The 25,259-nt window shown below is 40.0% G+C and overlaps 2 protein-coding genes across 3 annotated transcripts in view; one reads left to right on the top strand and one right to left on the bottom strand.

Moving 5' to 3' along the window:
- Nucleotides 1–4,144, top strand: part of LOC124290977 (ketohexokinase-like) — a 37,404-nt gene extending 33,260 nt beyond the window's left edge. For both annotated transcript variants that reach the window (XM_046727848.1, XM_046727839.1), the window contains one exon: nucleotides 3,753–4,144. In XM_046727848.1, coding sequence (XP_046583804.1) covers nucleotides 3,753–4,035 — 283 coding nt within the window. In that variant the 3' untranslated portion in view covers nucleotides 4,036–4,144. The remainder of the gene's footprint in view (nucleotides 1–3,752) is intronic.
- A 10,872-nt stretch (nucleotides 4,145–15,016) lies between these two features.
- LOC124291036 (5-hydroxytryptamine receptor 1A-beta-like) lies at nucleotides 15,017–22,905 on the bottom strand. Its single transcript, XM_046727939.1, has 3 exons — nucleotides 22,829–22,905; nucleotides 15,836–16,790; nucleotides 15,017–15,391 (listed from the first exon to the last, which is right to left on the bottom strand). Exons 2-3 carry the CDS (start codon nucleotides 16,700–16,702, stop codon nucleotides 15,017–15,019), a joined length of 1,242 nt encoding a protein of 413 aa, XP_046583895.1. The 5' UTR covers nucleotides 16,703–16,790; nucleotides 22,829–22,905.
- Between the last annotated feature and the right edge of the window lie 2,354 nt (nucleotides 22,906–25,259).

Raw genomic sequence — 25,259 nt, 5'->3', positions numbered from 1 at the left:
TGAGACAGCATCATCATCAGTTGCATAATGCGTACTAGACAGTCATTTCTGCATGACTGGGAAAGAGTGGAAATCTGGCGGTTCCAAATCTGGCAAGAGATTGAGCACTGTTTTACAGCAATATTCCAGCAATATATATATAGCGGCGGCGGCCATCAGAAAAATAATGACGTTCACGTATTGTACTGGAACCGAACCCGTGATGAGCGAACGCTTTAACTACCAGGCTGCCGGGCCGCCACGCCAAAATTTTGAACACGGAGGATTAACAATTATATCATAGCTACAGTCAAGGATTGTAGTCATGACTACGACGGTCTTTTCACAGCGACATCGTCCTGGTGGAACATACTCTCCGTGAGTTTTCCACAAGATTAAACCTTGCGGTTCCATGTCAGGAGACCAACCTATCACCTTGCCATCTGATGAAACAAGTCTTGCTTTCTTCAAAAGAGATTTAGGTTTACACTACTTTGATTGTTGCTGCTTGAACGTAATATACCACTGTTCATGGCTACAAATCTCTCACCAAACACAGCAGAGTCAGCCTCGACAACAAGTAAATTCATACCAGAGATGATGAACGTGTCACCATGGCGCAACGCGGTTCATTATATCAGTGGTATCATTATCAAACTTGCATTCTTTGGAGGTTACTGTTTGTGCTGTACACAAGTAGTCTCAGCTCCAGACAGTATGGGATAGACATATTTAATTTTGGAGCAAATTCTGAAACTTACTTTAAGATTAAAAATCCTTTTTGGCGTGATGTGCTAAAAGCATGGCAACTATTCCACAAAAAACATTATATTGACCCTAATAATATTAATGAAATTCTATCCCAACCATTATGGTATAATCATAATTTTAAAAATTCATTAAACTTCATAAAGAACCGGGCAGATAAAGGGATTATAAATATTAGGGATATTGTAATGAAACTGGATTATTGTCAATAGAATCTTTAAAAGAAATATATGGTATCAAAGGCACTTTTTTAGATTATAAATATTTACTACATGTATTACCTGACTCTTGGAAAAATACTCTTAACCACTATCATTTAATACCAGTCAGGGATTTAAATATTAACCAATGCCAGATATATCTAGTAAAAACATCTAAAGGCTGCAGGAATTTTTATGATAAACTTATTTCCAATGATATACACCCAAATATGTGTAATAAATGGCAGCTGCTATTTCCTGAAATAGACTTTGATTGGAAAAATATATTTACAGCATAAAGAAAAGGATTGCAAGACACAAAACTTTTAGATTTTCAATATAGATTTCTACAAGGAGTTATTTATACAAAAAGAGAGAATTGCTTAAGATGAAAAAAAGGTTGATAGCAGTCTATGTTGTTTCTGCAATGATTTAAATGAGAGTGTTTGTCATGTGTACTGGGAATGTCAGGAGACACAAACTTTTTGGAAAAACCTACAAATTTGGCTTAACAATTTATACCCTCATCCATTGCTATTATCAAAACATATGGTTTGGTTTGGTACTCTACATCATAATATATTACTAAATCACATCATCATTGCAGCAAAAAGACACATTTACGTATGCAGTATTAAAAATACGCATCCAAACATAACTCTATTTATAAAAACTTTGAAAGAAATATTCTTTGTGGAAAACCATATATGCAGAAGAAATAGTAAAATAGAAGATTTCAATCATAAATGGGGTCTTCTCTTCCCAGTACTTTGATGAATTTATAATGTATCCAATTTACCTGAGGTCATATTTCTCTTTTATTGACTTATATATGTGTATTAACATGATATTGACATAATACCTGTACATCATCCATCTGTCTGTACATCACTGTTCTACATACGACATTGTAATCCTGGGAACCAATAACAACACAAAAGTATGGGATAGACCACCATGCATATGCTGACGACACCCAGCTGTATCTAGGTTTCAAAGCAAGCGAAGCAGTCGATGTACTTGCAAGAACTACTGATTGCACTAAATCAATAAACACATGGATGACATCAAACAGATTAAAACGTAATGATGGAACAAATGAGGCCTTACTTGTTGGATCCAGACAGCGCATTCAACAGTTGAATATCACGTCAGTGGCTGTTGGAGACTCAGTCATACCATTCGCTGACAAAGCAAAGAATCTGGGTGTCATCTTTGATTCTCCCTTGTCAATTGAAGCCCAAGTTAATCAAGTGTGCCAAACCTGCTACTACCATCTAAGAAGTATTGGTAATATCCGCCATCTTATTACCAAAGACGTCACAAAGACACTAGTCCAACAACTCGTGATGTCCCGCATTGACTACAGCAACAGTGTGTTGTATGGTTTGAGTCAGGATCTGCTGAACAAACTCCAGAAGGTACAAAATAGGGCAGCTCGTATTGTGAGTCGTGCACCAAACCGATGCCACATAACACCGGTATTGATGTCCCTACACTGGCTACGAATAGAAGCCCGGATCCACTTCAAGATCTTGTGTTTTGCCTACTACTGTTTGAAAGGTACAGCATCGAGCTATCTATCAGAACTGATCTCACCATACCAGCCTTCAAAGGTCTATGGTCTGAAAACCAACGCCTACTTGCAGTACCAAACTCAAGACTAAAATCCTACGGCAACAGATCGTTTCAAGTAGCAGCACCTCAGTTATGGACCTCACTACCTCAGAACATTAAAGAATCCCCCACCCTTGAGACATTCAAAACCCACCTAAAAACCTTTCTCTTCAGAAAGTTCTATCCCAACGAACTATCTCCTCCCGTGAACTTCTCATCTGTGACTATTGTAGCGCCTTGAGCATGCACCTTTGTGGATGGAACCCAGCGCAATATAAATAGACATTATTATTATTATTATGTTTTACACATTAAAGATGAAAATGCAGCAGAGAGGGTTCGGGTGATCATGGCACAGTCAGGCTGGTAAGGCTCATCATCAGCTCAGGGCCCTTGCCCCCTCTACACGCAGCCCAGACAGCGAATGGGACTTCTCCAAAGAAACACTGCCTAGTCGAACCCACCAAGAACTTTCCGGAGAATATAAAGGCTACCCAAGACTGCAGCCTTCTCCTGATCTGCGCCAAGAGATCAGGAGGTACCACACCAAGGGCACCGAGAACAATGGGGAGCCTGACCACAATGTACTTGGGATGCAAGCGAGACATTTCAAAGGCGAGGTCCGCATAATGATCATGCTTTTCCTGAATCTCGCCAATCACGTTGCTGTCAAAAGGGACAGAAAATTCAATGATATAAATAAATTCATTGGCTTTATCAAAAAGGACAAGATCAGGTTTGTTGGCAGGAATTCTTCTGAGGCTGTATATGGGCCTGTTCCACAGAAGTTTGAAAGCATCATTTTCCATGACGCCCTGGACATGTTTAGGGTCGTACCATGGATGGGATACACAAGTTTATATACAAGATACATGTAAATATGGTGTACTCCGTCATTCCTCCATATGCTTGAACACGGTATAAGAAGCTGTACCGAAACGTCGCTATTGTGAATATAAAGAAGTTGATCATCCATAAAGTTTTGTCATCTCCAAGTCAGGATTGTTTTCATCACATGCCGATCCAAATGACACATTAAGCTGATCACTAAAATCCTCAACTCTGGTTTGTTATTCTGAGGTATCGACCTCATTTGTAACTATCCAAATCCGTAAACCGGATAAATGTTTGGCCTAAATGATGTGTGTTAAAAAAAGGTGTTACCAGGATACACACTCTTTGTTTCAGAATAGCCATCATATGTGCGTGGGGCGAATGTGGGGCTGCTGGCAAACAGTCCACGTCAGAAACAGTTACCTCCCCTGCTCTGAAGCTTGACCATGTGGTGGACACACTAGGAGCTGGGGACACTTTCATTGCCGGGACACTGCACGCGCTGGCTAAAGGACGGTGTTTGAAGTCCGCTATAGCATTTGGATGTAAGCTCTCTGGATTCAAATGTGGCATGCGTGGATTAAAAGGAATCGAACATTTGAAAAACAGTTCCCCCGTGTTAAGTATCTTAAAATGAACGATGTGTTATACATGTATGTAATAGATTATGTAATCTGGTGGTTAATCTTTCATTGTTGTACACATGTGGGAATTTTGCTTTTACAATTAAACTCCACTGGTATCTCCTGTAAACTAGTTGACCATAACCTCGTGTACAGTGTAAATCATGAAATTAAGGAGTGAGTGAGTTTAGTTTTACGCCGCACTCAGCAATATTCCAGCTATATGGCGGCGGTCTGTAAATAATCGAGTCTGGACCAGACAATGCAGCATGGGCATCAATCTGCGCCATTGGGAACCGAGGACATGTGTCAACCAAGTCTGCGAGCCTGACCACCCGATCCTGTTAGTCGCCTCTTACAAGCATGGGTTACTGAAGATCAATTTTCTAACCCGGACCTTTACGGGTTTGAAAGTATGGAAGCAGGAGATGGTGCGACAAATGTGACGGATATTAGCTGGCCATTCGTCACCACTCGCCCCTTTCCGTAACCTCCAAGAAGACTCGTCCCCCTCTCGATACTTGTTATGTGCGAAAATACGACAAACCAATCAGAACGCGCGTAAATGAGCGCGGTGCTTTGATAAAAGTAATCCCGAGTACTTAAATCGTTTATGGCATTATGTCATTGTTTAAAGAATCATGAAAAATATATATCGTCATATTGAAAGTACAAATAACGTAGCTAAAAGGATTTTGCTGGCTATTATGAACTGTTTGATTGGCATTTAGAAGTTGGTGACTAATAAGAAAGTAAGAAAGTTTATGGATAACAACTTCTTTATTATATATGATGCGACGTTTCGGTATGGATTCTTATACCGTTGTCAAGCAAGAGTGAAGTACTATACAGAAGAAGAAGAAGAAATATAGTTTATTAATGTGTCACATGCTGCAGAACATTAAAAAGGACGGTACATTATTGCGAGAGTTTAAAAGCAGCATCCGGCCATAAGGCCTATGAGACACAAATATCACAGTTGTATAAAACATTAGTAATAAAATCACACCCACACATACACACACGCAGGCCGAACTGTATACACAAACACAAAACGCATACACCTTCACACACCCACACGCACGCACACATACACATACACACGAGCGCACGAGCCTACAGACAGACACCTACGACAGACAGACCCACATACACGCGCACGCACGCACGCACACACACTTACACTTTCTTACCTAAAATGCATAAATTACATAAATAACAAACATGTTGACCTTATTATTATAAGTACATTGTAGAGTTACCTATTCTACAGAAATATTCCGGCGCCTAAACATAGTATGGACGAGTGCGGCAAGGGGCTTTACGAACTGGTTATTTGTAAGTAAGAATACCATTTTATCTACTGCTGACATAGATGAGAATGTAGGATGGACACTGGTTATTTCCTTCCAAAGATTATATCTGAGATCTGAATAATAATCACAGTTAACCAGAAAATGTAATTCATCTTCAACGGCATTGCTACTACAGCGAGTACACACCCTTTCATGAAGGGGAGACTTCGGACGAGAATATCTACCCAATTCTACCTCTAATGGCAAAGTGCCACAACGGAATTTACTCAAGATACTACGATGTGACCTAGGTAGAATTGTTTCAACATAATGTTCAACTTGTAAAAATCTTTAAAAGACGATAAGTACGTAATTTATTTCCGTTGTCCTGCCCTTTATCATTCCAGAGCCCAGAAAACCAATCAAAACTGTCTAGTGTCTTAAGGTGTTCTTTAGCCGCAACAAACTCCTCATGTGAAATACTAAACAGATCATTTATAGGTAAATGAAAACTAATTAATAATTTATGAGCTCCACTATACCAAGATCTCCTCCAATTAAATGACCATCTGCTAATAACGCTGGGTATTCTGCTAAATTCAAGTAACTGCAGTTTACGCCAAAGACGAAGAACCTCAATTTTTTTGTTTGGTATACTGAGAAACCCAGCCCATTTCGCCACGAACTGCTAAATTTGGAGTTTTTCTAGCGACGGCTAAGAAGAATCTGGCTGCCCGATGTTGAACTGCATTAATACAGCTATACTGCCGTGTTCCCCAAATAGCGGCTCCATATGAAAGAATATGCTGAACAAGATTATCATATAACTTATTATAAACTTTATAATCCATACCGCCAACTGCCTTAAACTTACAAAAAAATCACACCCAAAGCTCTATTAGCAGACTTAGCTATTTCCTTAGCAGTAACATTTAAATCAAGATTCTCATGCAGCCACAGACCCAAGTACTTGTAAGCACAACAGTAGGTAATGACCTCACCACCCAATGAAAATACAAACTCTGAGCGTTTAACAGAACAAGGACGGTAATGTACAACTTTAGTCTTATTGAAATTAACCAAGATCCTCCAACGTGAACACCATCCAGCAACACAGTCTAGCATACGCTGTAAGGACTGCTCATCAGGTGCTATCAAAGCAACGTCATCAGCATAAAACAATGAACTCAACACAACTCCATCAATATTTATGCCACAATGTAAACTGTCTATTTCACTGGCTAGATCATTAATATAAACTGAAAAAAGTGTCGGCGACAAAACACAGCCTTGTCGTACACCCGAGTTTACATCAAACACTTCAGTGAAGCTATCATTAATACGAACTCGTGACAAAGTGCCCTCGTACATCGACTGGACTGTATAGAGAAACTTACCATTAATACCCAATTTCAACAATTTATACCGTAAACAATTACGATTAACCTTATCAAAAGCTTTCATGGCATCAATTAAACAAACAAACGTAGATTGTTTAGATAACTTTCTGTTATTAACAATGGAGAAGAGGCTATATAAATGTTCATGTGTACTGCGCGAAGAACGGAATCCATTTTGGACTTCAGTCAATAAACCATTAGCTTCTAGCCACTTGCTAAGGCGCATATTTAAAATGTCTGAATAAATTTTGCAAGGCACACATAATAGCGAAATGCCTCTATATCCCAGAGGATCACGTGCATCACCGTCCGTTTTCTTGATTGTATAGATGATGCTGTTTTGCCAGAGTTCGGGACACACACCATTTTCAAAACAAAAGGTCATCAAGGTAAAAAGAAGTTGTATGCACGTATTATTTTTAAGAAACTCAGCTGGGAGCAGGTCAATACCAGCAGACTTTCCACGTTTAGCGCGTGCCACCGCGCACTCGACTTCTTGGAAAGTGATCGGCGAATTGAGAACAGTTGTGTCATACGTTACATCACATGTCACATGACCATTGTTGATTTCATCCCGGATGTTTTGATAGTGAATGTCATCGTGATTCGGCGATGGTGAGTCAGCAAAAAGAGAGGAATAGTCTTGTTTCCATTTGTCCAGAACAACTGTTTTATCCGTACAAAGATTGCCATTTAGCTCCATCTCCCAGGGAATCAAAGTAGTCCTGTCGTTGGCGATACCAAGTTTACCGATCTTTCTCCAGAAACTCCGGGAATCATTGTCATTGCACTTATCTAGTAGTTTCTGTTGTTCAGATAACTGATGTGCACGCTTATGTTTTCGTAATAGTTTGTCAAAACATTTTCTCTCCACAACATACAATTCCCTGAGGTATTTACGCCTTCTGGTACATTTACAAGATAAAAAGTTCTTCTCAAACTCACATGCCTTATCCCATTGAAGCTGCACTATACAGCACAGAACAGACTTATATACATGAACAGGGATTAAGTAATAACAACATGTAGGAATGAATCAGGGGGGATTAACAACAACAACAAGGCACGGTGGCAATAATGTAGTGACAATAGGAGGAAGCCAATGGTGGTGGAGGTAGAAACAAAATAGCCAGCAAAATCCTTTTAGCTACGTTATTTGTACTTTCAATATGACGATATATATTTTTCATGATTCTTTAAACAATGACATAATGCCATAAACGATTTAAGTACTCGGGATTATTTTTATCAAAGCACCGCGCTCATTTACGCGCGTTCTGATTGGTTTGTCGTATTTTCGCACATAACAAGTATCGAGTGGGGGACGAGACTTCTTGGAGGTTACGGAAAGGGGGGAGTGGTGACGAATGGGGTCCAACTGAGTGTATTTGTGATAGTAAATATAGCTTGCGGGCTTGTTATGGAGATTGCAGTTCCTAAAATTGGTCGAAGCGCACGTACAATTATAATCGCTACGAGTTTCAAAACAATAATATCGTATTTGAGATTCAAATACACGGACGTGCGTTTGTTGACATAACGGCTCTCATGGGTCCAACTGAGTGTATTTCTGACGAGCTTGCGGGCTTGTTATGGAGATTGTACGTGCGCTTCGACCAATTTTAGGAACTGCAATTATAATCGCTACGAGTTTCAAAGCAATAATATCGTATTTGTATGTAACTAATCAACCTTAATCTTTAACATTGGGCCTATATTTCATAGCTCTGGGGCTATTTTACTCTGACTGTTTTGGTCATTCATATTGTTTTCAGCGAATCCATGTGAAATTCCACCTGGGGTGTGACAGCAAGGTTACACGAATGTTCAGTTTGAGAAATATTTCAAAGTCATTTTTGAGTATCTGCTTTGGGATTTAATGTAGCTGAAAAAATATTATTTTATTTGTATATTCAATTAAACAATTTCCATTCGTGATTATTAAACCCTATTTAGAAAATTGGAAATATAAGGTGAACAGCCGGTAATTACATAAGAATATGTCTTTCACAAATATGTTTTTCTCCTTCATTTAGTTGTATCAAAGAGGTTTAATTCTGTAAAATAGATAAGAAAAAAACCCCAGAACAACAACCTAGCAATGAACATGTATTTCGGTGATGTTAAGAAACATTGGTATCAAACAGGCATAGAGTTATCGTTCTTGTTTAAAGTAGTTCTGATGTTCATGAGCCAATATGAAATCCTTCGAGAGGGACACGAGTCGCTATTCGGCTTGTCCCGGAATAACACGAGTGGGTCACGAATGATTAGCTGGCATGAATACAATTTTATTGTGGATTTCGCTACAAGCATTCGCTGCCACTATCACAAAATATTTACGGGTTGAACTTGGGATCAATGACTCACTACGTTAGTGTTTGAATGTAAAATCAAAATAGGCTGTATTTGTTTTGCTACTCATGCTGGCTTTCTGTTCGTGAGGCACTACTTTCATAATTTACAGTATTCAAAAACTGAAGCAACAGAGAATCTGAGATCATGACATGTTATGATCATAGCTCAGATATGAACTAATATCAATAAACTTTATCGGCTTCATACTTTTTTCCATCACCCATATTCTGTTGATTTATAGTTATTTTTATTACAGTTATGATTTAATTATTTTATCATGTTGGTAAATGGATGTTAAGGCCGAAATACCACGAGCCTTCACATGTGTTACTTCATGTCCCAAACAAGCCCGTACAGAACGGAGTGTTTTGCTGGTGGATACACCTGGTTTACGGACGTAATGAAAGACACTAAAATAGGATTAGACATTCAGGTGCCCACAGTGAACGATGGGTCACGAACATCCAATCCCGCATTTTGCAGGAAATTTAGCCATCTGGGGGGGGGGGGGGTCGTTGTTTTGTTTTTTTGTTGTGGCCAGCGTAGTCCTTCATTACTGTTTACCAAAGTCAGAGAAAGACATCGGGCACGAACATGGGCAGCGCGCATTCGGTTCCGTATGCACGAGGCAGTTACGCGACCCCTAAACAGCGCGTTACTGCATGTTGACGTTGCGATCGCAAAAAGATTACCCAAATGACGCAGCCGAAGTTGATTGTCCTCGTCATGTCACGTCACATGTGGCCGTCCAAGAAACGTGGGCAGATCAGATGTCGTACCCGTTTGATGCACACGTGTTGTGATATATCCGACTACTACACCTCATGACACGTGCAACAACCACAGTAGAGTGGCCAGCCTGGAGCATACTGCACGTTCACGTTCAACATTTGTAAGGCGTGACATGAGAAGTGTTATCTCTCAAGGATTGTCAACGTGGTTTTCTAGTCACCAGCAAATTCTGTTGGCGGTTTGGCACATGTCCATTTGACCCGGAACACGCACAGGATCGCGTTTTCACGATACAGCGTGTTACATTCACCCCCGCGTGGTTCACCACAGTTAAAATGGGCGGATGTGTCAGGTTAGACATGACCACTATGATATTCGCCCATATTAACTACTTTGTCCAACTCATGTTTAATATAATTCATTTCTCCAAGTGTGAAGTAGGTTTCTTTTCTTTCTCTTTCATTCAGTATATTACACAGGTTTATTACCTACGTGGTCAACGTATGGGTAGTTGCATACTAATCTCGTACGTCACACGAGTGTCGTATCGCGTTGACCTGTGTCGTAACGACTTGACCTGAGATTCTAACGATTTGATTGGATAACCGATGACCTCTCAATTAGGTCACATTCTGACGTAACTATTTTTTCATTCATAACAAACACGTGAATCGATTCATTCTACAACTTAAATGCATTGTGGGAATGTAAACATCGCGAACGATGCCGTGTCGCTGTTAATTGTGAGTCGAACTGAGACATTATACCCGTCGAAAAACATAAGCGCAATGTTTCCACCAGTGATGTTAGCTGAACGAAGCAATAGACCGATCCAGTCTCGGCCGATAAGCCCCGCCCACTTCGTTTTTGACGTTAGGGGGGACAACCACTGGCACATCACAATGGCGTCACCGCCGGCGAAACGTTACGTGATTGCGAACGTTGTTGATGAATTCTGCTTGTGATACTTTGGTATCCGTCGTTTGTGAATGTTATTTAAAGAGGCAAGTTATACGTATGTGATTTTTTAATATATTTTAGCTGGCAGATTACAACTGGCGAGTGAAAATGAGTTACATGCCCGATGAAAAAGCGTCTCGACTAGCTGCTGAGACTGTAGGAAGCGTAATTTCTTTCGAATCAATTAATCTATCTGGCAATTCACCTCCTTCACAGATATTAGCAGGGAAAGGATAACTGAATTTTGTTGTTTGGGTTTATAATTTTTTAAAACTCGTGAACACAACCACATGGTCATGTTGCACATCGTTTCGGTATCTATAAATAGATTATCAACACTGCGCGTGGCGCCTTTACTTATCCGTTTGTGTTGTTCAAATTTAGTTCAATAATCTGAAAACATGGGTTTCTATCTTTTAATGAATTAAGAGAATGGTAAATAAAAAGCAGAAAATATTTCCCGTCTACTACTTCATGCACCTTATTTGTCTGTACAATTAATGTAAACAAATCAATCACAGCATAACCTATTTGATCTTATTTGGAAATCTGGAAAAGGTAATTGGGCTTGTAAACAATATGTTTCCATGGATGTATCTGGACATACCCAGAAGCAAATACTCAACTGCTGAGCTGCAGCAACTCTCAGTAAAGTTTCTCTCTCAAAATCTGTACACCATGATAAAATGACACTGAATATAAGGAAATCATTTTTTTTAATCATCATTTCCATTTAATTTTTCTATATGTACTTTCTTGTGGAATCTAATTTACATACAAACTTCCACAATACTGGACTTCATGAACTGCCAGCGTTTATGTACAGGTATGTCACAGCACCAGAACACAAAGAAGATCCAAGATACAGTCTGCACCTGTACACTAGCTGACCCATCTTCCAGAAATAGGAAACATGTGATGCCAAATTTTGGAACAGAGAATCCACAGTTATTCGAACAATTAACTAGCATTGAAATAGAATGTTACACAAAATACAAATGTAGATCTATTGTTTTTCATCAGAGATGTTTAACTGCTAACTACTAGTGTAAATAAGGTGCAAAGAATATATCCTATGTTCAAAGCCTTCTGTCAATACAATTATTGCTTCTTAATTAAACAATGATAATCTTTGTTTTATTAGATCTGAGACCATATCCCTAGAGGACATAACACTGATTTTGATCTATTTCCTTTTCTGAGATACTTACTGGTGTCATAAAAATTATAGTAAAGTTGATTCAAAATTTGGTAAAAGTCATAACAAAGGTTTAGGAAAACAGACATGAAAATGTCCTGAAGCGTTCACCTCCTACAAACCAGTGTGCAATTTAATAAGAAGCTCATTTTGCAAATAACCATCAACAAACCTTGAACAATTTGTCCAAATCCACCATCTTAATAAACACTAGCTTTGGCTCAGTCTTCAAATAGTAGTAACCTCCTAAAAAACTTATGGTTTATCAGAAGAACTATATCAAATATGGATTAAATATATGTTTCAATCTTTATTCCGTTACATGAAAAGTCACCTGAGATTTTTGTAAGTTATTCTGTTCCAGAACTAGATAATGCCTGACCAGGGTTTGACCAAAACGTAGCCTTTGCTTTTTCAAATTTTCTGGATGTTGAAATAACTTTAATGAGTTATGATACTAGCAATCACTTTCAGAATTATCTTATTAGTAAATGTAGTATTTAAAAAAAGACATCTAAAAGCAGGAGCCAAGAAACTAAGTTAATACCAAGTGATTGTCCTGCCTTGATATGTATGGTGTTTGTTTGCCTAGTTCTGCCTTAAAATCTAAAAAATCTGATATGTCAATCAATTAAATAATTATTTATTATTGATTTGATTATTAATTTTATTACCCTTCCACGTTTACTAAAAAAAGCAAGATTCTGAAAACATACCTTGATATCATTTCCAGTGAATTAATCAAAATTACAGTTGTAATATTACTCCTAAAATGTACCATTATATGTGAATAATTTATGTGGTAACAAAACTTCAAATAATGTTCTCATAATTAAGATATACACTTTATTTCACTCCGTCCAATACTCCAGAAAGTCACTATTCTTCTCACATAGTTTTCGTATTCGATCAACCTGGAGGAAGGTAATTCAGTTCAAAGTCCCATGCAATTCTTTATAAAAATCTGAAATATTTAAAGCATGGTTTTATAGGCACTCATATGAACTAATTTTGATACTTGGATATTGCATGATAGGCAACTGCTGACACTGACAATACTTCCGTTTGAATAAAAAATATTACTCCTCGAATATTTTGCTCTGTTAACAAGATACTGTAGGCCTTCAGATTGTGCTTATGAAACTTAAAACATCCTAAAATGTGTGACAAATTGAAGAATATCTAAGAGCGAAGGGGACAATATCCGCCACATTGTTCTTTCATGTAACATGTTTTGCTATTTCGGTTGACCCTAACCGAAATGAAGATTTGTTTACATTGTGTCACGGCTTTCTCGCCTGTCTCTTATGCGCTTTGAGGCGTACCAACTCAATGCCAAGTAGTGACTAAAAACGTTAAGCAAAAACAATTTTGTAGTTACAAGAATTGTCCGTGTTTATAACACTTGCAAAGTCTTAAACTGCTATTTGTTGTCATCAATTGGTAATAATTTTGCACATGTGCAAAAGTGTGCAAATTCGTGCAAATTCGTGCAAATTCTCATCAGCAGGCAGACGTAGGTTTCCTGAACGATGGTGCAGACATTTAACTGATCGTCAGGCCTATCGCGTTTCTTGATCCGCCTCCATTTTTGTTGTCTTGGCCGTAATGGTTTTGTTAAGGTACACATCAAATCGCAGCAATATGTAATAAATATAGCGAGTGTAAATGGCATAATTTGAAGCACATCGCTTCGGATGCATCGTTTGACCCCGGAAATAAGTCTGACAAATCCACACAGCGCGCCCGGCCTGCTGATTGGCCAAAATTGACGCATGCGCCAGTTTTGATTGACAGACTGGATCGGTCTATTGCTACGGAGTAGTTTACTGAAGGAGGCTGTACGAGGCGATGACAACTGACATGAATCGTGACGTCGGTTACCAATGCAGTGACGTCATTACAGTGACGTCATGCAAATATTGTAACACAGTACATAACTCTTCCGCAACCTCTTTATGAAACCGGTTTCGGTTTGAAACCAAATTATTAACAAAAATACGCTATTTTGTCAATTAAATGCATGTAAGACGTGGGTAATAAATAAAATACCACACTCGGTCTCATTACATACGAATTATACGAAACGAGTGTCCTTCCTATGTTTCGCTCGGTCAGATACCATAGGAAGGACACTCGTTTCGTATAATTCGTATGTAATGAGACCTCGTGTAGTATTCTCTATTTAATATGCACGGTGGGGTGTCTGCTTTTCCAAAAAATTAACGTTGGGCTAATAGATAAGTGAACTGGATATTGTTGTATCCAATTCGCAAAGTTTAATCCCACATTATCGTCATGTTACATCGTACGACATTGTGCCACCTGCATGATTTATCGGTATTATCACACACAAGCTCCCACATTTTTGTGAAAATAATCCATCCATGATTTTTCAAGAGAAATATTGCTTTTTCCAGACACAGCAGTATATGTCCTAAGGTATTTTGATACCTCTAAACATAAATTACTGTGTCTGAATAAAACAATATGTTAAATACGGCCTCCTATCTCCCCTTACAGCTGTCCATTCACATCTCTTTATGATAAGATGACAACATATAAGTGAAACATCAAGTGCAGCACAACAAAAAACAACAAGAAGATTAGTCCATGATTTCATCCATTTTTTTGCAAATTCCAGCATTTTTCCAAGACTGGAAAATGGGGTGTGAAATTTCCAGGTTTTGTGGGAACTCGGACACACTGTCCTCTTGAAACACTGTACCGCACATGACATAATACCACCTGCATGATATATCGGTGGTGTAGCCTAAAGGTTAAAGCGTCCGCTTGTCAAGCTGAACATCCGGGTTCGATTCCTCACATGGGTACAATGTGTGAAGTCCATTTCTGGTGTTCCCCGCCGTGATATTGCTGGAATAATGCTAAAAGCGGCGTAAAGCCATACTCACTCAACTCATCCTTATAACGTTGGGGGTTTCATGACACTGTACACGGGAACGATGTAGCATGAAAATCACACTGTGCCCTCCACCAACACTGTCACGAACCAGTGATGATACCACCGACGTGTGACTTCAATCTCTCACTACCGATCACGTTTTTTTATGCAACACTGCACTTTATGAGTCATATCTGTACGAAACTGTCTCAAGTCCTGTCTGAACTGCCGGCCACAGAAGCTGTACACAATGGGATTACATGCACTGTTCACGTGATGAAACTTCAAGAAGAATTGGTAGACCACAGACCTTACATCGTCAACGTGATGCAAGGTGCGTCTATTGAAGTATTTCAGCGTGGCGATTGTCAGATACGGCAGGAAACTGAGGATGAAGATGACCGTTACAAGGAACATTACCAGCGTTGCCTTGGTAACAGCACTTGAACCAGCCTTCGTCTTCGCCTGGACCTTTGGTTTGGGGACTGTTTGCAGAATGGAGCGTTCCAGTGGCTCCTCATTCTGCAACAAGAACGCAAGTATTGAGTAATGAAGTAACATAACCGAGAACTTCACGAGAACAGTTTTCGTAATATTTGATAATGTTATGCGCAACATAGGCCTGGTTGTACTGTCAACTATACATGGCGGTGTCATGGTGATGTGATGATAATACCGGGTAATGATCCCAGAGGTTCGCGAATGGCAAACGTATCCTGGCTCGTCGATGTCACAAACACAGACCAAGGCAAGTTCAGTGTTTATCTGGGTAAACATGGCAACATATGCTTCTCCACATAGGGAACTGCTTCGAACGTTTGAAAATGTCCACTACATTCTCCATGCCCTCTACATTATCTATGCCCTTTAAAGTTTTACTGAAACCTGGGGAGTTTTAGTTAAAGTGGCGTGACACTCTTTGAAATATCTCGATGAACAAGCATCTAAGACATATCTAAGACTTACCATAGAATCTGTACAGCTAATTGACGATGAGGATCCAGACGTTGACGCTGGTGGTGATGTGTTCGTCATGGGTGTCGGTTGCGGCGGCGGTGAAGATGATGAATCCATTATCACATCGATCGGCTTCGCTGAGAGACTCCGTGTTGCCCTAGAGTATCTCATACGCCGGAAACTTCTTCCTAGTGCTCTTCTGAACTTCTGCTGAACCTGGAGACGTTTCCATATTAGTGTGTACAGCACAATTAGCACTGTACATCCACTTAAGTATAGAGAAAACAACACGGAATTGTAAACAATCGGAAATGGTCCGTCTTTATGCTCGTCGGAGATGGTACACTCGGATCCTGGAATCGCGTTCATAAGGACTGTTCTCTTCCCGTTCAGGAACCAAGCAGGCGTTGCAATACACATGGCCAATAGGCAGCATATGCCGAGAGCAGTTCTTGCTAGCGCTGGGCTTGTTTGGTGTTTGAACGGTTTGCATATCTGTTTGTAACGGTCTATTGCGATGACGATCAATATGCCACATGGGGCAAAGATTGTAAAGGCTATTAGCACTCGGCTACCTTTACACCAGTAGACATATCTACCGAGGGTGTACTTAAATCGTAGATGCACAATCTCTGCAGGGATACTGCATAAACTGTTGATCAGGTCAAGGACTGCAAGTGTTCCAATCAGTAGGTTAATTACACTCTTCCGTCGAGCACAGAAATACACACTGGCCACCACGACGTTCCCACAGGCGCCTGTGCACATCACCACCGACAGGAACGTAATGGGCCACACCATTTTGTCAGCATATTCACCGTTTAACCTTTCCAAAATGGCAGAAATATTCGCCTCGGAATACGTTCCATTCGACATCTTGACCCGACGATGCAATCCGACTGCCAGCCCGCACACTGGAAAAATGTTTCCGGGTTGAACTGTAAATAGTCCATGCACAATACTTCTGAAAGTAAACAAAATAACGATATTGAAATAATATTATTACCGGTAACTGCAATAGTAAGGGGAAATATAACGGGAACGGCAACGTATTCCTTATACTAGTCTTCCCCCAAAAGAGCGAGTCAATCATGGTGTTTGGGGTGGCGCCTTCCGACGTTGTCACTGAATTGCATGTCTAATACAAACATGTTGGGTATGGTTGGTTGGTTGGTTGGTTGTTTAACGCCGCACTCAGCGATATTACAGCTATATTGCGGCGGTCTGTAAATAATCTGAGTCTCATAGATCAAGGCAATTAGGATACGATGACACGTATCAACCAAGTCAGCGAGCCTGACTACTCGATCCCGTTAGTTGCCTTTTATGACAAGCATGGGTTACTGAAGACCAGTTCTGACCCTGATCTTCACGGGTATGGCGAAATCAGCGCTTTCTGTTCTAGTAACTCTCAAGATTTTAAATACGGTACAGATATGAACGCAGTGGCTGGAGTGGCGTAGTTAATGTTAATCCATGCACCTAATGACACATTAAAATTCGTACTTTACATGTTCGATTCTGTACAAAGAAATAAAACAACCCGGTTACATCAGCCCCGTTTCCGCGTTCTCAACGAGGGTTGAACTGGACGTGTGAAATGAAATAGGAGTGTCGAGGATCATGTTAAAATTGAGAATTTCATCGAAACTAAACTGATTCCGTGTTGTCAGACGAACGTTTGAAACTCAGAACCTCGCCCCACTTCCTCCCAGCTGATTGATACACACTAAGTACATTCGTCATCACTCAACAGAAGACAATGTCCACTTCCGTCATTTTACAGGAGATCATAACCCCGTCCGTCATCCCAAGGCGAACACATCGACTTTTGTCCTAAACAGGTCGACGTAATCAAATCAAGTCTGATCCAAGGCACCCGTGAAGAGCCACCTCCTCGTGGTGGGTGCTAGGTAACGCTAAGAGCTCTTCAACCCCCGTTGTGGACCCGGGGGTATATTTGGTCCAACAACCTGTTGGCCGTGGGTTGCGCCCCTGTGTCGGTGGAGGACAGGAGTCTGGTGGTTGAGGGCACTAGGTCCAGGAACAGTGTTCCTTTGCCCAAATCTTTTGGTTTTTCTGCTGGAGTATATCATCCGGGTATCCTTGGTGCTGCAAGCTGGAAACCCGCTTGTTTTTAGCATTGTCCTTGTGATACTCCGTGGTGAGTGGAGAGCTCGGATGGTGAACCATTAAACACTAACTATGGCCCAACACACCACTTCGCCCCTTACTTCACCTAGACGGGTGGTTGAATGGGCCCGGTTCAACCAATCGGCTGGTCATGCCAAGCCCTGTGCATTGATTTTTTGCACACAATTTGATTTGGAATTGTATAAATTTTGGTCTTGGTGCCCTTTGTTTATATAACAGCATTTGACTTGTTTATTATGATCTTTGCCTAGAGTCTTATGCCCAGAAGGCGGTGGCTCATGGGCCAATCTGGTGGAAGAATTAATCTTTTGTTTTTTCTGCTGGAGTATATCATCCGGGTATCCTTGGTGCTGCAAGCCCGCTTGTTTTTAGCATTGTCCTTGTGATACTCCGTGGTGAGTGGAGAGCTCGGATGGTGAACCATTAAACACTAACTATGGCTTATGAAACTCCCCATAAGAAAACAAAACGTCCACTCGATACTGATCCTGAAGATAACGACCAAAGACTGCCCACATCAATTGACTACTGGCCACGTTTTTTTGTAATTGAGACCGTTGACAAAACACCTTTAAAGCTGAACCCTTTTGCTGTATCGAAAGGGATACAAGGCATTGCAGGAGACGTTAGAAGCGTTAAACGTTTACGTTTACGGACAGGTGCTCTTCTAGTTGAATGTAGTAAGAGTCATCAAGCGACTAACCTCCTGTCAACTAAATCATTTATCGGCATTCCCGTGTCAGTCTCTGCTCATAGAACGCTCAACACCAGCAAAGGCATAGTGAGAGATCGGGATAGACTTTTCACTGACATGATGGAAATAGATATTGTCTCCGAAATGAAAGAACAAGGTGTTATATACGTTAAACGCTTCACAACACGGAAAAATAACGAAATCCAAAAAACCAATACCTATCAGTTTTATTTTCCACTCCGATTGCTCCAAAGTGCATAAAGGCAGGTTACTGTCACGTCAAAGTTGAAACATACACACCAAATCGACTGAGATGTTTCAAATGCCAAAAGTTCGGTCATGGCGTCAATACTTGCACATTGTCTGTTGTGTGTGCTCACTGTGGTAACAACAAATCGTTAAAACCAAAGGTAAAGAGCCAGAATTATCGCAAAAGCCAAGTGGCAGAGCCCCAAAAGGGTCAGAAAATAAAATTCAGTTATTCAACAAATATGGATCTCTAGAAGATATGGACGTATCCGAAAACGTCCGTTCTAGGGCACACAGCTTGTCGCCCACCCAAAAAGTGCGGAGTAGATCCCCAATGAATCCCCCCAAAAGATAGGTTATCAGAATAATATTATACAGTGGAATTGCAGAGGACAGGACTAATTTCAATGAATTGCAGTTTTTAATCCATGATTTAACACCATCAGCGTTCTGTCTGCAGGAGACCTATTTAAAACAGATAGATGCTTTTGTCCTGCGTTCTTTCAATGCATATCATTGTTTTTCACCTCCGGGTGATAGGGCCACTGGAGGATCTTCAATCCTAGTCAAACAGAACGTCATCCATAGCCTTGTTTCACTTACTACTAAACAGCAGGCTGTTGCAGTACGACTTACTTTACACGTTGCGTTTACATTATGCTCTTTATATATCTCTCCGTCTTCAACGTTACACAAAACCGATCTTCAAGCTGTATATGACCAACTCCCGAAACCGTGCATTATTATGGGAGATTTAAATGGCCACAATCCACTATGGGGTGGTACAACTACAAACGCCAAAGGTAAAATACTGGAGGAGTTTTGTTCAGATAATGATTTATGTATTTGTAATGATGGATCCAACACATATTTACACCCTGGCACAGGAACATATTCTGCTCTCGACTTGTCAGTTACAAATTCAGAACTACTGAATGAATTCGAATGGTCAGTCCACGATGACCTCTGTGGAAGTGACCATTTTCCTACTATACTAAAATCTGTAACTCCATCTGACGTTCCTCCATCATCAAGACGGAAATTTAAAAAGGCTTACTTGGCTCTATATGAAACACTGTGTGCTACAAAATTTAAACCTGAACTTTTTATTGACGTTCCTGATGCTATCAAATGTTTTTCTGTTGAACTGAACATCATAGCTGATGAGTGCATACCACAGTCCCTCTGCAATTCCACATATTCGAAAACCTTGGTTCAACGATGAGTGCAAACAAGCTAGGAAGGCAAGGAAAGAAGCAGAACGTTATTTCCCTGGCCACCCTATGGTGCATAATTTTAACAAATTTTAAATTTTAAATACATTTAAACAGAATAAACGCCAATTTTGGCAACATTATGTATCCAAAATGAAATCTCGAACGCCCATGTCCAAAGTATGGAACATGGTACAGAAAATTAAAGGTAAAGGTACTAAATCTAGCGTCCATCATCTTATACATGGAGACCAATTACTTACAGATAAATCAGATATTGCGAATAAACTTGGTGAAACTCTCGCTAAACACTCTTCCTCTTCTAATTATGTTCCTACATTCCAACAATATCAAAAGCAACAAGAAAAGAACATCATTAATTTCAAATTAAATAATTGGGAAGATTACAATGAACTATATTCTATTCATGGACTCGATACTGCTCTTTAACAAGCTCACGATACTGCTACAGAGGCTGATAACATACATTATCAACTCCTGAAGCACTTACCAGAATCTTGTCTAGAAACTCTTTTAAATATTTTGATGATATTTGGACATCAGGTAAAATTCCTCCCTTATGGCGTGTTACTTGGAACACAATCCAGCTCGTCTGTCTACAGGGAACGCAACGCAACGCAATCAAGTCCGTTAGTCTACAGGGAACGTTGTCAACTCCGGCATTCTACAGGGAACGTTGTCAACCCCGGCATTCTACAGGGAACGTTGTCAACTCCGGCATTCTACAGGGAACGCAGTCTAATCCATTATTCTATGGAGACGTAACGCAGTCTACTTTCTCACTCTACAGGGAAGACAATCAAGTCAGTCTACAAGGAACGCAGTCTAGTCCGTCAGTTTACAGGGAACACAATCCATCTACAGGGAACGCAACGCAATGCAATCCAGCTCGTCTGGCTACAGGGAACGGAATCACGTCCCTCAATCTGCAGGGAACGAAATCACGTCTGTCCATGTCGTTCAGTATCCACGATGTGATTCTGATGTGGCGGTTCACGTGCCTCGATTGCACCTGGAAATGTTCAGTCAAGCAGGTGGAACAGCCAGTACCGCTTCTTACAGATTTGACTTGGATTTTAAACCCATGTTCAGCAAAACGCAAGATCAGTCTAAGTATTCCCTACGCGAAATGACGCGAACGTCCTCGTACTTTACTGTCAAAGTCCAAAGCAAAATGATAATATGTTACACAGCACATATGGGTAGAACAAGCAATAGTTATTACATATAATACCTAAAGTACAAACACATAAACCCAGACAGACTGAAGCCTTATATCCAACAATCTCGCATGCTTAATACATACTTACGGGGCGGTGGGGTAGTCTAGCGGTTAAAGCGTTGGCTCGTCACGCCGAAGACCCGGGTTCGAATCCCCACATGGGTACAATGAGTGAAGCCCATTTCTGGCGTCCCCCGCCGTGATATTGCTGGAATATTGCTAAAAGCGGCGTAAAACCAAACTCAGTCAGTCAGTAATACATACTTACAAAAAAAAAAAGCCTCCAGAATATACACCAATCTTAATGTGTAACACATATTACATTTGGGATTACACTTTCTCAGTAAAGTACAGATCCTAGTACTTTTCTTGGGTTGAGTCCCATTCGGGATTCGAACCCACACCCTCAGACTCAGGCACGTAATCGCCAGCACACAAAGTCAGCCGCCTAACCTGCTCAGCCACAGCGGCTTCAAATCTGTACTGTACTGAGAAATAGAGAATCTCACCCAAGTGTCTTCTGATATCAATTATATCAACACGAGTTGATAAAGTTACAAATATCCGAGGCTTGCCGAGGATATTTTTACTTTTATCAACGAGTGTTGATATATTTGATATCAGAAGACACAAGGGTGAGATTCTATTTATCATCCAAAATCACTCTTCATTAATTTTCAATGAAAAATGTACATCTCTGAACATGGTGCTGCCATTAGACTTGCAGTGCAGCGATGTCATAGCATTGTGACGTCATCAAGTACATGACTTCATAGCATTGTACAAAATCTACTGTCAAAACGATATCTCCTGTGGAACACAGTTTTGGATGATAAAGTGTAATCCCATAAATATTACATGTTACATTTGACCACTTTCCAAATGTCATTGTGTATTCGTTTTAATGTGCATGAATGTAAACACAATAAATGGGCACATATGTATGCATAATGATAGCTCAACACATATATAAATAAGCTGAGAGACTGTATATGAACTATCAGCCACTCAGGGCCACGAGGGCGTTGCTTTAGTGTTACCACGCAACCAGCGACAGTGATTGATGGATTGGTTAACCATCACGCTGCAATCAACACCATGAAATGTACACGCAGTACGCCGGGTGCGAGGCATGCGGGTGTTACGATTACAAACAAGCCCCAAGCACATAGCTAGAGGACACAATACAACACCCTTCACATAAATATAGTCTTCACATTCACATGATTGGTTTATGGCAGGAAATGGAGTACTTCTCTAATGACCGTTGAAAAAGCTTAAATCCCTTCGCGACCTACTGCTGTTTGTTAAGCTTAAGATATGACATGACACATTCATCAGTTCTATCTCCTTGTCAATATCATGCGAAATGTGTATTCTGACAAGCAAACTAGACTTCATCCTGTTGACAACACCATTCTTATGCAAGCCAAGCAACATGCGCTTACCTTCTAGCGTACGCTTGGCGATAGGGGGTTCAGATGGTTTAGACTGTGCCTCTCTGTGTTCAGTCTTGATCTGTCACCTGTCAGATTTGGCGGTAAGTTGATCACGTGTCTCGATCACATCCGGAAACATCCGAACAAAAGCGGTTATCCGGATTCTGTCCCTTTGGGGCAGGAGACTTGTTCCCGATCGACGGGCGTTATGTGCGATATTAGGAAAAAGAAAAATTGGAGTGGGCGCAGGATTCAGACACTCTGATAAAAATTATCTCAACTGCGTAAAAAAACATGTCTTGGCCAAATGTGATCGTTAGTTTTACGCCGCACTCAGCAATATCCGTCTATATGGCGGCGGTCTGTAAATAATCGAGTCTTGACCAGACAAACCAGTGATCAACAGCATGAGCATCGACCTGCGCAATTGGGAACCGATGACATGTGTCAACCAAGCCAGCGGGCCTGACCACCCGATCCCGTTAGTCGCCTCTTACGACAAGCATGGGTTACTGAAGGTTCATTCTAACCCAGACCTTCACGGATGGAAAATATATGTCATCTTTTCGACATACTAAAGTAATGCTTAACACCACCCTGCTGCAGTTGTTGTTTGTTGTTGTTGATATAGACTTGATTATGCACAATGACACATTGTGTTCGTTTACAGAACAGCTCAAGTGCTTTTAGATTGAGTTTGAAACTATTGGCTTTCTACATTAAGTAAGCTTAAGATGTTTTCTTATACGTAACTGATCATAAAATAGCTACGAATTTCTAAACAATGTATTTTCATAATATAAAAATGAATTTTAATACTAAACTTTGTTTTTGTTAAATCTTTCACAACCATTACATATGAAAATAAGGTAGATTTGTGGTTAGTCTTATGCGGAACACCAAATTTATTCTTTAAAAATCTTGTGGTTAATTAATACCGAGCGATTAAAATTGGCCAAAAGTCGCCTGCTTCCTTTAAAGCCCTAAACTTTGTTTTTGTTACGAAACCACATATGAAAGATTTGTGGTTACGTAACTTATGTCGCCAGAGCACTGCAGTGACGTCATATGAACGAACGATTTTCAGTTAGTTGTATAGAAAATGTGTATAGAAAATGTGTACGCTCATCATTTTGATGATTTCTCGACATCCACGACGACATGCCGAATCGTTGCTTTGTCGTCAATTGCTCCTAGGGGTCGGGCGATGGTGTCCCCATGCACAGATTTCCACAGGACCCCCGCAGTTCGTGCTAAATGGGTTATGTTTGTTAGTGCGAAGCGAGCGTTGTGGAAGCCTGAAACGATATCTTACTTGTGTTCAGATCGCTTCACGGAAGTTAAAGAATCAAAACTACTTACTAGTTGTAGTAAAATATGCATATGATTGATGACCATAAAGATTTTCTATGTTACAAGTTAACATAACGATTTCTTCCTCGGAAGTGAGGTTGTGGTCGAAGTAACAATAATATTGTAAGTAGTATTATATTGACACCCACCTCGCTGCCACGAGAGAAATTGTTATGATATACGCTATGTCATGCAAAATCCTATTGGCCATCAATAAAATACATATTTTACTACCAGTAGAAAGTAGTTTTGATTTTGTAACTCGGTGAAAACAAACCTCAATACCATTCATCTTCAGACTGGCGGATGTTCCCGACAGGGCGCCGCCATTTTTAACAATAAAAAAATCTGTTAGAATTAATGAGATTATAGTTTGTTTTCATCAAGTTAGAAAATCAAGACTACTTTCTACTCGTTGTTAAATATGTATTGGAATCATAACCAAACGGATTTTGCATGACACAACTTATAACATAACGATTTCTTCCACGGAAGCGAGGTGGGGGTCGAAGTCACAATACTGCGCGATACATTTCTTGCTACATTCCCATGGTTAATGTCCACTCACCAGTATGTAGATACTAGTCAATGTGCGTCTTTATATTTGGTCTTATAATCCTAATTAGTTTATTATCATACTTTTATGCATTTTGAAACTAAATAAAAAAGAAGACGATCTGCTGATACTTATAGTAAATTTATAACAGAACTGTAATATCTAGACATTTTATAGTTTGCCAATGTGAATCATAATTCGCACACACACCCTAGTGCATGTTGTCTGTCTCATTACACTTCACGGCGAAAACAATGATTCTGTTGAATGCTACGACAAATGAATAAAAACAAAATGCAAATATTAAAATTAAAACAGATTAAAGTTATAGGAACAATATCAGGCCATTACCTTGTTCGAGGAATGTATCCATCAATATCCACAAAACTGTTCCAAATGATGTGTCTTTTAACAGTTTAATATACGAAAAAGTGATAAATCTTTTCAGGTATTGGTGTATAGTCTCATTGGTCACCCAAGATAGCACACCTGGCAACTAATTGCATAATGTCCGCCTTTCTTTAAAAACAG

Source organism: Haliotis rubra, unplaced genomic scaffold, assembly GCF_003918875.1.
Source record: "Haliotis rubra isolate DU_JTF1 unplaced genomic scaffold, ASM391887v1 Scf1129, whole genome shotgun sequence".
Classification (NCBI taxonomy): domain Eukaryota; kingdom Metazoa; phylum Mollusca; class Gastropoda; order Lepetellida; family Haliotidae; genus Haliotis; species Haliotis rubra.
Note: the sequence above shows the minus strand (reverse complement) of the source record. Positions and strands in the feature narration are given on the sequence as shown.

Coding starts and splice junctions, on each gene's coding strand:
- LOC124291036 (XM_046727939.1), bottom strand. CDS start 16,702: ATGTCGAATGGAACGTATTCCGAGGCGAATATTTCTGCCATTTTGGAA. Junction 15,392..15,835: donor TTAGCTGTACAGATTCTATG/GTAAGTCTTAGA, acceptor TTCTTGTTGCAG/AATGAGGAGCCACTGGAACG.